The sequence below is a fragment of the Oxyura jamaicensis genome, chromosome 3 (genome assembly GCF_011077185.1).
Source record: "Oxyura jamaicensis isolate SHBP4307 breed ruddy duck chromosome 3, BPBGC_Ojam_1.0, whole genome shotgun sequence".
Classification (NCBI taxonomy): Eukaryota; Metazoa; Chordata; class Aves; order Anseriformes; family Anatidae; genus Oxyura; species Oxyura jamaicensis.
In genome coordinates, this window is record NC_048895.1 from 49557523 (window position 1) to 49571617 (window position 14095).

At 38.5% G+C, this 14095-nt stretch overlaps 1 protein-coding gene across 8 annotated transcripts in view; it reads left to right on the plus strand.

Annotated features, from left to right (window-relative positions):
• The window catches only part of GRM1 (glutamate metabotropic receptor 1), a 191486-nt gene that overhangs the window by 137783 nt on the left and 39608 nt on the right, over window positions 1–14095 (plus strand). For all 8 annotated transcript variants that reach the window (XM_035321825.1, XM_035321824.1, XM_035321823.1 and 5 more), the window contains exon 5: window positions 8438–8684. In XM_035321825.1, the coding sequence (XP_035177716.1) occupies window positions 8438–8684 (247 nt within the window). The remainder of the gene's footprint in view (window positions 1–8437; window positions 8685–14095) is intronic.

The window sequence follows — 14095 nt, forward strand, 5'->3', positions numbered from 1 at the left end:
GTGCAAAGATTTCCTGCCAGGTCTTTGACAGCTTATAGGAGTGGATATGTACAGTTGTGCCGGAAGTGGTTTCAAACACTGCCTTGCAGATGTATTTAGAGGAGAAAGAATCTTAGCAAGTCATCCTGATATGGCAATATACCCTAATTTTTTTCTTCAGTAAAATTCGTTATAACATCAACAGAATTTTAGCCCAGAAGAAAGAAACAGAGAGGCTTTGGGCCATACTGTCATCCCCAACAGAAGCTTTATTAGGCTGTTGAGCTTCTCTCAAGCCATCTGGTGTAAGTATTTATCTCCAGACCTGTATGTAACACCACGTGCCATATTCATTAACTTGTAGAGAAAGTTATTTCTCTCTTTTGTATGTGTGTGTGACCAGGTTCTTTTAGCACTTACTGGCAGCAACAACCTTGCCGGGGGCAGCCCTCTCCCGGTGTGGCTGCCATGCAGGCAGCTCTGCTGTTAGCATGGCCCTTAGGTAGCACATTATATTTCCTTTTGAGCCCTCTCTTTTCTTCTAGCCAACACAACAGAGAGGGCAGGCAATGCAGATTTATGGAGAAAGGGAAAAGGAACTTTTTCTCCACTGCAGATCTGTTTTTCACTCCCCTGCCTCCCTCGCCAGTGATGCAGTGCTGGCACAGTCATGCTGCTGGCTGCTCAGAGGTCTCCAGCTTCCCCCTAGCCTTTCCCAAAGCCAGAGAAAGGCTGCAGCGCTGCACATCATCTGGAAGTGTCAGTGAATGTGTAATATCTCACACAGGCATGCTTGCCTGCTCACCCGAGCACTGTCACGTACAGACATCAGGTATTTCCTCTTTGGTATTATTTGGTATTTGGTATCAGGTATTTCCATTTCCTCTTTGCATGAAGCTGCAGCCAGTCTTTGGGAAATGAGTCTCATCTGCCTAGCTCCTGTGGGTCAGTAAAAAGGAGATGTAAAAGGAAAGTTCTCTCTGCTCTCTTGGGCACAGGCACATTGGAACATGGGTTTCTCATCTCCCACAATGTGAGCATGAGTTACGTCCATTGTCACATGGTGTTTACATCTTAAAGCTGCTTTTTCTTGGTGTCATATGGCTGTGTGAGAGTCTGGATGTCCATAGAGAGAGGCAGAAAAGGCAGGGAGGGGAAGGGAGCTTCAGGCTTCTGTGTCTGCTTAGCAAAGTTTGCAGACTGTGGAAGACAAGAGCAGTTAGGAGATTTTTTTCCCTCTGTTTTGCTCCTAAGTTGTGTTGTGTATGGGCTGGACCACTGAGTCCAGCATTGGTTCAGGGCTGGCAGCACTGCTCAGTCCCCTGCCCAGAGCTTAGTGATCCTACGACTCTCCTGCATCTGATTAATGAGTGAGTCAGCAGCTTGTGCAGACATTTCCCCTCATAATATTTCAGCTTCACTGTGGTATTGTTGTATTTGTGTATGCCAGCCTCATTCTAGAGTCTTTGACACTAAGCTCTTAAAGCCCTGATGTGCTTACATAACGTGATATGGAGAACCAAGAAAGTAAATTTAATTAAAATTTTCCCTACTGCTTCTAACACACAGGGAGAGACAAAAGGAAGACACGTCTTTTTGAACACTGAAGGATAATGTGGCATCCTCACAAAAACAGGCAGGGAAGCTGAAGACACTGATGGTGTATAGTGTGTCTAAAAAGGGGACTGATCTTTTAAAGTTTAATTGTTAGACATCTGAACCAAAGAGGAACCTGCACCTCTTAATGGCTGAATTCTTATTTTGGTTTTCTTTAGTGATTGTGTTGATATCCATGAAAGATATGTAGGTGAAAGTAAGGAAAAAAGAAAGACCCTCATATATTCACCAGATCAGCTTTATTCCAGGATAAAAAGGATCATTAGTTATTTGTCTAACTTTGCTAGTGAAAATATATAACTCCTTGCACACAAATATTGCAGCAGTCAGCATCCAGTTAATGCCTTGGCCTTTGAATTGCTTTCACTTCTCTCTGTAGTTTTATCTAAAACTACAAATACACCAATCCCAATTAAAGGGCAACATTCACCAGGCGTAGCAGTAGTAAATGGGAGACCCATAGGTTTCCTTGTGCTCAGAAAGAAAATAGCAGGGTATCTCAACTGGTAACTGTAATCATATCTTAGCTTTTCAGGAAAAAAAATACATCAAATATAATTGCATGAACACAATCTCTTTGCTTGGGGAAATAAAAAATATTTGAAGAACGGAAGCTAAACCTTTCTGATTTAATGACAGCCTGAAAATGAAGTCTGCAACCCTGTGAACTCCATTTATTACTTCATGAGTACTGTAAAATTTCCAATGTTTATTGGTGTGTTTTCAAATCAAACCTTCACATTGTAAGATATTCCCCATCTCTTACCTGCCCTGCTGAAAGCTTTCTGTACTCTTGCCAAATAGCAGAGCCACTTGCTATACTATAGAGAGCACTGCACTATTGCGTACAGAGTGGTGGCAGGAGGCAGTTAGGGAAAGGTATGGACCCTTACCTGGTCTGTGGCAAATTTTTCAGCCTATCATTCTGTCTCACGAAAATTGCAAGTCATTTTTAAATTCAAATTGAAACAAAGCCTTTTATTTTCTTATCCTATTTTTGGTTGGTGAAACAAACAAAATCAGTTTTCCACAAATGTCCAGCAGTTGCATTAGCTTGTACATAGAGCCACCAAGGTCATTGAGACAGTCCATTACAATAATCTAAGTGACAACTGCAGCCCTGATCCACAATTACTTGTTCTGATCACTCAGTAACATTTACTGGCCTCTCCTTCTCAGGCAAGCAGCTACAGCTGGAATTGCCTGGATAACAGACAGTTACTTTTGAAAACACAGCTTCAGAATTTCTTGTAGCTACTTATTTGATTGTGGGCTGAAACAGATGGGCATTTGGATGTTTTTGTATACAACAAATAACTTTTATGAATCTGACTTCTTAGCTCTGACTACATTTGGACTTAATGAGAGCAGTGGAGTCAACGAATTCTTCTCTATACCATCAATAGATGAAGATTTTTTTCAGATTCCATTGCCATATAATATTAATGAACAGAATGCATTTGTTTTTAAAGAGATGATATGCAGAAAGCCATTTAGTGTGCAGGCTGTGAACACATCATCTCTATACTAATTACATTTAGAGGCATTATAATCTTTAGTACCCATTTTGCAATGCCTTAAGGTGAATGTTGTTAAATAATTATATTGTTATCCTTGTTGTTAGATAACATAAGAGGTGTTATAAATAGAATGTGAGAAAGAAAGAACTGGCAATATTTGTAAAATACCTGAACCCATAATGCCAAATGAGCTTAAACAAAGGAAGCCTTTTGTAAAAGTTATTTAATAGAATCTTAATTTGGCTCTTAATAATCTGATAAAGAACAAGGTAAAATAATCCCAATAAAGAAAAAGAAAAAAATATGAAGGAATAGGTGACAAAAGAGAAATTTAGAATTAATTGCATTTTCTCTCCTGTATGTCCAAAGATAAAGCTCTAACTAGATAGTTAAGCATCCAAATATTACCATAATTTTTCCAAGAAGTCAAATATCCTAAAATTCAAAAAAAAAAAAAAACAACCAGCCAACCAAACAAACAAACAAAAAAACAACAACATTGAGCTAAGTCTGTTCATCACCTTTAATATGCCGTCTAGTTGCCAAAATAATCTGTAGCTGCTGCTCTTGGGGACCCAGATTTGAAATGACCTAACTGTTCAGCATGTTGGCCTTCTGCACTGCTCCCAGCAAGATCCTATGGCACAAATTTGGTGTGGTCCAAGTTTGTCAGGTCTTCTCTTACGAGACACTGGAAGATATGTGACTTCTGTTATTTGCCAAGGACACGTTGTGTCACTCACAAACTTGTACAGGGCCAGATGGTCATGTTTGCTTGGAGTCATTGGTAAGGCAGTGTATGTTGGGACTGAAAGAGAGGATAGGAAATCTGCCTCAATGATATCTCCAACACATAGGAACATTTGCTGCAAAGCTGGGTACCACTCTACCAGATCATGGGGTTACCATGATCTGCTGCCTGGCATCTTGTCGGGAAAGTACTCTTCACTCTTTGGCATGGCTTTGTGCCAGGTTGTTTTGCACACAGCCCAAGTACGGCGGATTTCTTTTTTTTTTCATCTTCCCAGGGAAATTTAGCCCTGGTTGTACTTCCAAAATAATTTCTTTGCTTAAATGAGCACTCATATTGAATGTAGCTCCCCACCATGCAACTGGCAATAAAGCTAAAATGTCATATAGTTTACCCACAAAACATTTTGGTCTTGGGAAGGACCACTACAATTGAAGAAGGCAGTGTATACCATTTCTAAGACCATCAGCCCTCTGTCATGACTGCCAGAAAGCTTTGATAATAGATACTAACTGGACAAAGAGAACAAAATATCTTTTTATATTAAATATTAAATATTCAGCGTATGACAGTTCGTTTTGCAGCCTGCAACAAACTATAAAAATATCTGCTTATTCCAGATCAAACATTATCATTTATAACAATTTTATTCAACAGATTTTGGCTTTTTATTCTAATCAAGAGTCATCTGTGAACAGACTGTGTTCTTTATCAAATGTGCATATTTGTTCAAAATTTACCAACTGGCTAGGTATTGATCCGATTCTCCAGCCAAAATGTTTTTACATTTCTTTCCATCCCAAATTCCTTCCTGCCCTAACCTTTCTGAGGTCCACAAACAAGTAATCATTTGTGCTTAATTTCTTGTTGAATATTAGTATAGGCTTTCCCTGTCTTTACCTTCTACCTTAAAGTTTACGTCAATTCTAGCCCTCATTTGATAGTATATTTTTTCTTAATTTCAGTTTATCAAATTAGATTTGTATGGGTACCCTCTCTGCTCTCAAGAATACCAACAGTCCCACACCTACTACACAGCAAAAGGCACTAGACTATATTCATGGTTGTTTTACATTCAGCTCCTCATAAGTACCTACATGAAGATAATATTAGTTACCTTTGAGGCACATTACAGTAAAAGCAAAGACTCAGTTCGTTTCATGAGATTTTATTCTATTCTTCTTCCTTCTGCATCTGCTTAGGTATTACATTTAGATGTGCTGTGAGCATTTTTCAGTTTTGTACAGACAGGGTGTTTTTTGATGTTGTTGTGATTTTTTTTTTAAAGTATATTATGTGTGTATAGACTCCCTCTTGTTTTCATCTTTCATATGATGACTGACAAATAAAAGAGAATAAAAACAAAACTTTGGTAAGAAAAAATGACCCAAACCTTTGAAGAACTATTAAAAGGAAATTATTAAAGGAAGATGTGCATTGCAGCCAATACAAAAATATGTAAGTATGAAATTTAGGACACCTGAATTCTTCAATGTCATTCAAAAAGGTAATGGCCTAATTCAATTGCTTTCAATTATTCTGGTACTAACATAACTTACAATTTTTCTTTGCTTAGTAAAAACTAAGGTCTCTTGAAAAAATAAATAAGAAAGGTAACAAAATACTTTTCTATTTTTAATGTTAATTCACCCTAGTGTTCAGGTTAGTTTTTGTAGATCAGTGATATTTTTGAGAGAGGAGAAGGAAAAGTGAAAGTTTCACAGTCCTGAGTTCTGCTTTGCTCTTTTCAAAGACCCGTTAAAGGAAAAATAACAACTTTATAGATAAGCCCGATAACAAACAGAATATAGTTCTTGCATTTCTTAAAAAGCTGTCCTGTGAAGGTTTAATTGATCATTGATTTCCTGTATTTTATCTCTGGCTAAACGTAATTACATGATCTCACTTTCTTAAAAAAGCAGTTCTTACTTATTGTCATAAGTGAATTTTTACAAGCCCAAATACATGAGTATATCAATAACTTATAATGGTGAAAATGAAATAAATTGGATTTTGCCAGCAGGAAGTTAAAATTTAGATAAAGCATGACTTCTCATGGTGGATTTACTGTGAAATAGCTTATTTACACATAGGAAATTTTATATTACCAATCTGTGGACAATTCATTTCCAGAAGAGGCTTCTTATGTTACTTTCCACTAGAGTGCAACTATTTCTGCAAATGCAGAAAGGCAGTCACCTCTGCAGTGTGGGGCTACGTTTCAAGCCTCAACACAAGCTAGCTATTCACTCCTACTTAGTCAAAAGCAAATTCTCCCAACATCAAATATTTATTCTCTTTGGAGGTATGCATATTATATTGAAATATGAGAAACCAAATCCGTACTTTGCTGAGGTCATACATACTTGAGGAAAATAGTCTCATTTTAAAACATTTCTACCTCTGGCAGCCATCTGAATGTTTGTAAGTATATGGATACTCCCATTATCTCCTGAAAGGGTCACTGAAGTGTATGTTCCTATACTTTTTTAATTAATTGAGAAGTTAGGAAAGTATCTGAGATCAACTCTCAGGTAGAAAACCATTGTGACCTATTGGTTGTTTTGTGATCTCTTCAGCTGCTGGCCACCAAGAGGCTATCATGGCAGAACACTGAAGTGCTGAGTTGAGAGGCTTTACACATCTCTTTCATGTCAGGATGGAGAACACATTCATTTTCTATCTACAGGAAGGCAGAAGCAGTGGTAAATTCACACTGTGTTAGTCCTAAGGGAATAATCAGCAGATAAAACACACCTAGAGATAATATATTCAGACCACACATAAACTAGTTTGGGGAACAAATGTCTAGACTATGCCATACATACTGTAAGTGAGTAGTACATGCAGTGCCATAGTGTTTGTTTCCCTGGTTAAATATTCAGTCAGTGTATGTATAAGGTTTCTATTCTCACTGTACTTTCTAACGTGGATCTGACTGGGGTGTGATTTGAATGGGAGTTACGAATCTTTTCCTGCAAGGAAAGCGGCAGATACGTTGCCTCTGGGAAATATTTATCTGGCTGCTCCTTGTTTGGTTGTGCTGGCAGCGAACACATCTCAGTGTGAGGAGCATACGAACCCAGTCAGTCAGATTACGTGTATTTCCACAATGCTTTCTTTCTTCACCATCACAACTGCTTGCTATGCTCTGCTCATCTGGAAAATAGCTACTGAAGCAAGACTTCCTTGCCCCGTTGCAACCAATTTCCTGTGCAGGGGAAACCCAGCGAACAAAACCTGGAAATCCCTTTCTCCAGAATCTGTGCTAATCCCCAGGTGACCTTTCTGAGTTGTAGGGCAAACAAATGGAGAAGGCCTCCCAAATCAGGGTCTTTCCCAAGGATAAATGTAAGGATTGTCTTGATTACCTGCTTTGAAAGCCATGCAATATCTATGCTGGGAGAAGGAGCTGTTTTTTAACTCGAAAGTTTCAGTGAACTTGTAGTTTTTCCTCTTTTCTTCATATGAAAATGACAGCTACCTTCTCCAACCTGGCTTTGAGAAGTGTCAGTTAACACCTAGTCTCTCACACATCCTACTTTCCTAGCACAGACAAGGTGTTACTTAGACAAAGTACCAGAGACTGGGTTGCAAACGCCTGTTAACACTGTAACGTGGGAGGCCTACAGATGACAGCATCTTGCAGCTTTGAGCATATTGAAATAGGATGACTCAGGGGAAAGGAAACAAAACAGGGGGGTTTCTTACGCCCTCAGGACCCATGCGGTTCAGGTCCTCTGTGACTTGGGGTTGGTGCTGGCAGCATCCAGCAGCTCGTGACGGGAAACTCGGGGACAGCCTGGCCTCGGTGGGCCCTGGCTTGAAATGCAGCCACAAATGGTACCCTCTGGCAGGGCCTGAAAGTCAGCAGATCGGGGCTAGAAGGGGAAAGCCTTCACTGCCACATTGTTCCTGATCAATGGACAGAGACTTCAATGCCAGCCCAGCCCGGATCTTCTAAGCTGCAGTTACATAAAATGTCTCTTAGTGTGACCAACTTTATACGGCTCTCTGTAGCAATCCCAAATTGGTGTGCCTACTACTACTTTTATCTACCATGATTATTTCTAATAACTTGAGATGTGATGCTGATTTACATTGTTTGCTTACTTACACTGAAACAGACATTGCTATCTTAGCCCTCAAAAAAGAAAGAGATTTCAAAAATACTCTTCAAATGTGACAAAAAATCAAACTTTAAGCAAATTGCTTACAAAAATTGTACCAGATTACGTGTTATTCTGATGCTGGGCTGTTTAACCCTTTTATCCATAAATAACATTGTGGAATGACAAGCAAAAATTCCAGAATGAAAAAATTAAAGCTGACAATTTGATTTAAAAGGGGTTTTCTAAAGAGCCAATTTCACTTTATTTATATATTTTTAATTATTATTTTAATTCCTTGCTGGCACCTTGTTTATGCTTCTAAAACATCTAAAACTTTATAAGAGAAATAAGAAACCCCTTTTTTATTACTCACTGCTTTTTCATAATTTCTGTTATTTCATAGTGTGTTATTGTTTAAACTTTTTTTTTTTTTTTTTTTTTTTTTTTTAAAAAATTAGGCAATGAGAGCCTAGAAGAAAACTATGTTCAGGACAGTAAAATGGGATTTGTCATCAATGCTATATATGCCATGGCTCATGGACTCCAAAATATGCATCATTCCCTTTGTCCTGGACACGTTGGGCTGTGTGATGCTATGAAGCCAATTGATGGCAGCAAGCTATTGGAGTTTCTCCTGAAGTCCACATTCATCGGTGTTTCTGGAGAAGAAGTTTGGTTTGATGAAAAGGGAGATGCCCCTGGAAGGTAAAGAGATTTTTTATCTCAATTAATTATACCAGATGCTGGGAAGGGGGTAATGTTGCTGGATTTGGTGATGGAGATTTCTCTGGCTGCTTTTCTAAAAGCATGCATATTGTGAGACAGAAACAGAGTTATGTGGGTTAGTCTTTGTAGCAGGTAGGAATAACACTGGTAACACATGATGCATTGATAGCTACAGTTAGTACTGAGACAGGAGTTATAGTAAACCCTGTAATATTTCTAGTGTTTTGGGAGAGGACAGACCATGTATCTCACAGACTTTTGGTGTCTGAGCTAGCACTGGGGCTCAGCACCAGGGCTTTATTACGTAAAGGGCCTAATGCAATTGCATGGAATTTAACAAAGCATTTGTTTACTGAGGTTTGAAGGTAGGACTGTAGAGCACATCCTTTTCCAACTGGATCTCAGCTGCTCCAAGTGCCTCAGGAGACAGCCATGCATCTGTGCCAGACAGTATTTAGTCTTGCTTGCTGAACTCCTGTGTGCTTTCCTTATCTTGGTTCAAATAAGCTCAGCTGTCCCGGAGTTCAAAGATAGGTCAGAATAGAACAGGATAAGTAATAGTGTTTGCCAGAAGGTACTGTGTTTCACTCATCTGGGGTCCAGTAAATTCCAGCTTTGTTAGCTGCTACTGTCTACCCCTCCCTAGCAGACACAATATGTACCCAGGCAAGGAGAGAGACAGCAATTTGGTGGACTTGGACATCACCTTTGTTTCTCTTAAGGGAGCCAGCTGATAAATCTTTTCCTCTTCATTTAGGTCTGTGGACTCTGTCCAATTCTTTTAAGTGAGGCATCTCCCAGATGAATTTATTTATTTATTTGTTTTAAATAAATTTAATTCAGCTGCTGGTGTACATGATTCATTATTAACTGAATCCTACTCACGGGTTACTTCATTTAAGTTAGTTTTGCTTCTGAGTTATTAAAGTATTATAAAAGACTCTCTCGCTCCACCTTTGGGCTGATTGCATAAATGCATCGGAGTGCCAACACTGCAGAAAGAGAGTGCTCTGGAATAAACAAGAGTGTGCAGCCTGGTGTATGTCTTCAAAGAGTATTTGCAAGACATGGTGGCCTTAAAGCAACTCTTACTTCTCTTGCCATCTTTTGTTATCAAAACTGACCAACTTTTTTACCATTTTCTATTTACATTTCTTGTTATATTAACACAGTATATACATTTAATCAGCTCATTACATTTAAAATAATAATAAAAAAAAACAACTGTGAGTTTGGTCTTGTTGCTCCTAAAGTGCTGCATACAGTATTTTTTTAGTCAAAGGTGTAAATGAGCTAGGTCAGACTTTAAAACTAAAGGCAAGCAATTCCCTTACATTCTTGCACATACTTATTAACACAAATGTATAAATCAGATCTTGTATATATAGTTTAGCTAATACTGAGAAAGTAATGTTTAGTATATCTCTAAACTTTATATACACTATCTCCATAAAAACATTACTCCAGCTTTGCATATGCTGCATTTTCTAGTTCTTAGCTATGTAGTTTGATGTTTAGGTGTAATCTTCTAGTTTTATCCCATATTATATATTATCTTGTAACCTGAGACTCTCATCAGCTCTCATCAGTATAAACTCCAGAATTAGAACAAACAGTTCCCGAATTGAAAATATAGGAGGGTTTATATCAGGATATTTTCCAGAGTAGGTCAGGATGATAGAATTTCTCCCTTCTATCATTTTGGTCTAATGTTCACTTTGCTTGCTTTCCTGGCCTATTTAGAATTTGATGAGTTATTTTTGGTACAGTTTTTTTTTTTTTTTTTTGGTTCTCATTTATATTTTCACAGCTGGAGTTAGCATTAGTTTGGGCAAGATATTCAGACAATCTTTTTGTTATTCATGCTGTAAACCTTGTACCAGTCTGTGGCATTTATGTCTCTACAGCTGGTTGGAGCTTTGTACGCCAGCAGTAGTTTATGCCCATGTAGAACTGTATGTCTCTACATGCAACTCTAGATTAATCCTAATGTTTCTAGTGTCCCACATAGAAAAGCCCTTTGCGGGTAAGTGAATGTGCCACAGCACTGTATCAATACCCCAAAGAACTTCTGTACTTCAGCAAAATGAAAAGCTGTACACCACATTTGACACCTAAATAAAGCAGAGAGAGACAGATTTGGCTTGTCAGCTTTTCTATGCCAGTGAAAGAATGCATCATAAATATGTACAAAGATTTTCAATGTTATGTTACCATATAATGTAAACAAATCAACTTCACAAGATGGAATAAGGCAATGCTCCTTCTTAAAAGCCAGGAATTACTTGCAAGATCTGTGAAGTTCTTTGAGCAATAGTTCCTCATAACCTCCCATTTATGCTTGTCATGGGTAGATTAGGTAGAGATGCCTGTAGTTATGCTTGGCTGGCATTCATACAATTCTGTTTTGAATCCCTTAGAGCTTTATCAACTTTTGACTTTCATTGAGTACATCCTATTTTCTTGGTCAATATTAATCATATCACCCAAATTCCAAGAAATGGCTGGACAAGGTGTGAGGGATGAAGAAGTCTACATCACATCCTTCTTTGGGCCTATGCAAGGTGCAGAGCACAGAGCCATGTATTTCAGGACAGAACATCTCAAGTTCTTGTCTGTTCTAGGGTAACTGCCTACTTTTACGTTATGGCTAGCATGAAGAAACTTACCCCTCAAGGACAAACAATGTGTGTGGGCTTCTGACCATAAAATGCCATGAGACAACTGACAGGAGCAGTCAGCATCCTGGCCCAACACTGGACCTTTCATGTGTGGAGAAATGCTTGTGTTCACAAGCTAACAGAAGCATCATTGTTCATTTCACCCTAACTAGATTTAGTTATAGACCCATGTAACTCTACCCAGTAGCTGTTCTGGCTTCAAATCAGGTGACTTATCAACTGCAATGCTTTGTGTAAATTATTAATGCATAGTGCAGAGACTTAAAACACATGTAATGTATAAAGAACTGTGAGGCAAATATGCACAGTTGTTCTGGAGCTTGGCTCCATGGGTAGTTGTTTTGGCCAGTTACATCCCAACATTGTTCAGCAATACTGTTGGTCATTCTGCCTTCCAGGATACCAAACTTACTGCCAGCTCTGTGTTACAGCTGTGGAGAAAGGTAACTTCAGTTATTTCAGGCTAACCATCAGTTACCTCTGGGTATGAGTGTGTCTGTGACCAGCTGGCTCACGGTCTGGCTCACAAGTAACTTGTTCATATGTCCTCAATGACTTGGTCGTAGCATTTCCCAATATACCCGAGATCTTGTCCTTACATTAAAACAAAGGTTTGTTTTCTTACGTGCAGAATGTTTTCATAGCTTCTGTAAATGCTGCTGTATGCATGTAGCTTCCATCTGCCTCCACAGTCCTCACTTTCTTAGAGCTTCACAACTGTTGTCAAATTCACTTATTTTGGGGTAATCGTTTGTAGCTTGGATGCATCCCCAAACTTTTTAAGTTGTATATGTGTACCTGGGGGAATGGTGACAGAGAGTTATTGAAGCACTGAACTTGACCTTAACTCAAAGACGGAATATTTCATTTAAGAAAAGAAGGGAAGGCTAAAGAACTTAATGCATGTCTCCATGCCAAGTATATTTCTTAGATCACATTTTTCCACTTACAATTCAAGCTGCATGTCAAAGCTGCAAGTATTGTACTACATCTTGTCATATGCAAGACTGTGTAATATCTTCTAGTCTGCAGACTTTATTCTTTGACAAATAACTGATAGAAAAGGGAGCAGTATTATAGGAAAACATAAGAATGGCTTCCAACCTAAAATAAAATCATATCCCTGAATTTGCCAGCTCTGGAATGATATTAAATTAATGCCCCTTTGTGCCTTATAATATATTTTTGCAAAAATTAAAACAATCTGTGTAGGCTAGAAAATTCCATTAAGGGAATATGAAGTTTTTGTAATCTTTTATTCCTCTTCCTGAATTCATTTTCCAGTCCATTGTAACTGATTTAGTATTGGTCTAATTCAACATCACACTAAAAAACAAGTAGGTTCTGCTTGCAAGCAAAAAGCATGTACACCCTTGCTCAATTTTACTTCTATTTGTTGAATCTACATTATAAAGTGCCCTGCTGTTACTGCTTCTTGCTATGCTGACTCTTCATAATGCTGAAAAAAATAATGACTTTTTACGTTATTCCTTTGTAAGAGATTTGAAATGAGAAGGAATTGTTTTCTGGTGACTTTGAAATTTACCCCTTTCCATAGCAACTCCTCAGTTAAGACCCAATTGCTAACCATGGAGCTGTAAAGCTGCTTTTTAAGCACCTGCTTGGAGCTCCATTGAAGTCAGTGGCAGGAGTCCCTTTTCCTGCATGGTTCAGTGAAGCCATGCAGTGGCACTGACATTGTCTGCGCATGCACGTTGGCAAGACTGAGATCTAAATACAGTTGTAAGTAAGCACTTCATTAAATTATCTTTCACCAGAGAGATCGCAAAGATTCAATTACCAAAACTAGGCATCTAGAGAGTATTTCGAGCACCTTTCCTCTGTGAACTGCAGAGCTGAAATTTTGCGTGTTTGAACCTCAATAAGGGAAAAGAAAGAAGCAGATATTTCTCCCACTTTGCCTACAAACATGCATTCTGGTTTTATTTACAGCTCATGTTTTTCTTACCTTTCATTCGTAACGTGCATACAGATTAGCAACACTCATTATAAGCTAAAGAGTTTTTTGTCCAGAGACTGAGACAATCCAATAGAGAAAAACAAGGAAGTAACTAATTCCCAGGCTTGTAAAACAGAAGACACTTTGTGATTTTCATCACCAATACTGATTTCTGGTTTGCAGCCCTCTTTTTCTAAAGCCCTCCCACACATGCCTGTTTACCTACCTTCTTGTCTGAAGAGGCCAGCCTGTAGGTCCATCCTCTTTTTTTTTTTTTGTTTTGTTTTGTTTTGTTTTGTTTGTTTTGTTTTTTCCCTCTCTCCACTATTTATTCTCCCATTCTTGCTTATTTCCTATTATGAAATTACCATAATTAATTGCTGCTTTGCACAAGCCACATTCTGTAGGTAAAAGAAGGAGACAAACACTTAGCAGTAAGGGATGTGCACACATCAGGTACCTCACATGGAGGGCAATGATGGAAGTAGGGAAATTGAATGCTTTTGTAAGAGTGTTTTATGGTTCTTTTATATTAGCCCTGGGAAGTTCCATGCTATATGCCTAGGGCAAGGAAGTAAATATTGTTCCTGGGCTGCCAACTTTTCCTGACAGTTTAACTGAGTTAGGTGAGGAAAATAGTGTAGTAGTGCTTACAGCTAACTTATGGCATATGAGTTTAGTTAGTTCAAATATTTCTACTGGATGATTACTTCAGGGTTCCCAGCAGAAGCAATACTGGAACCAACCAG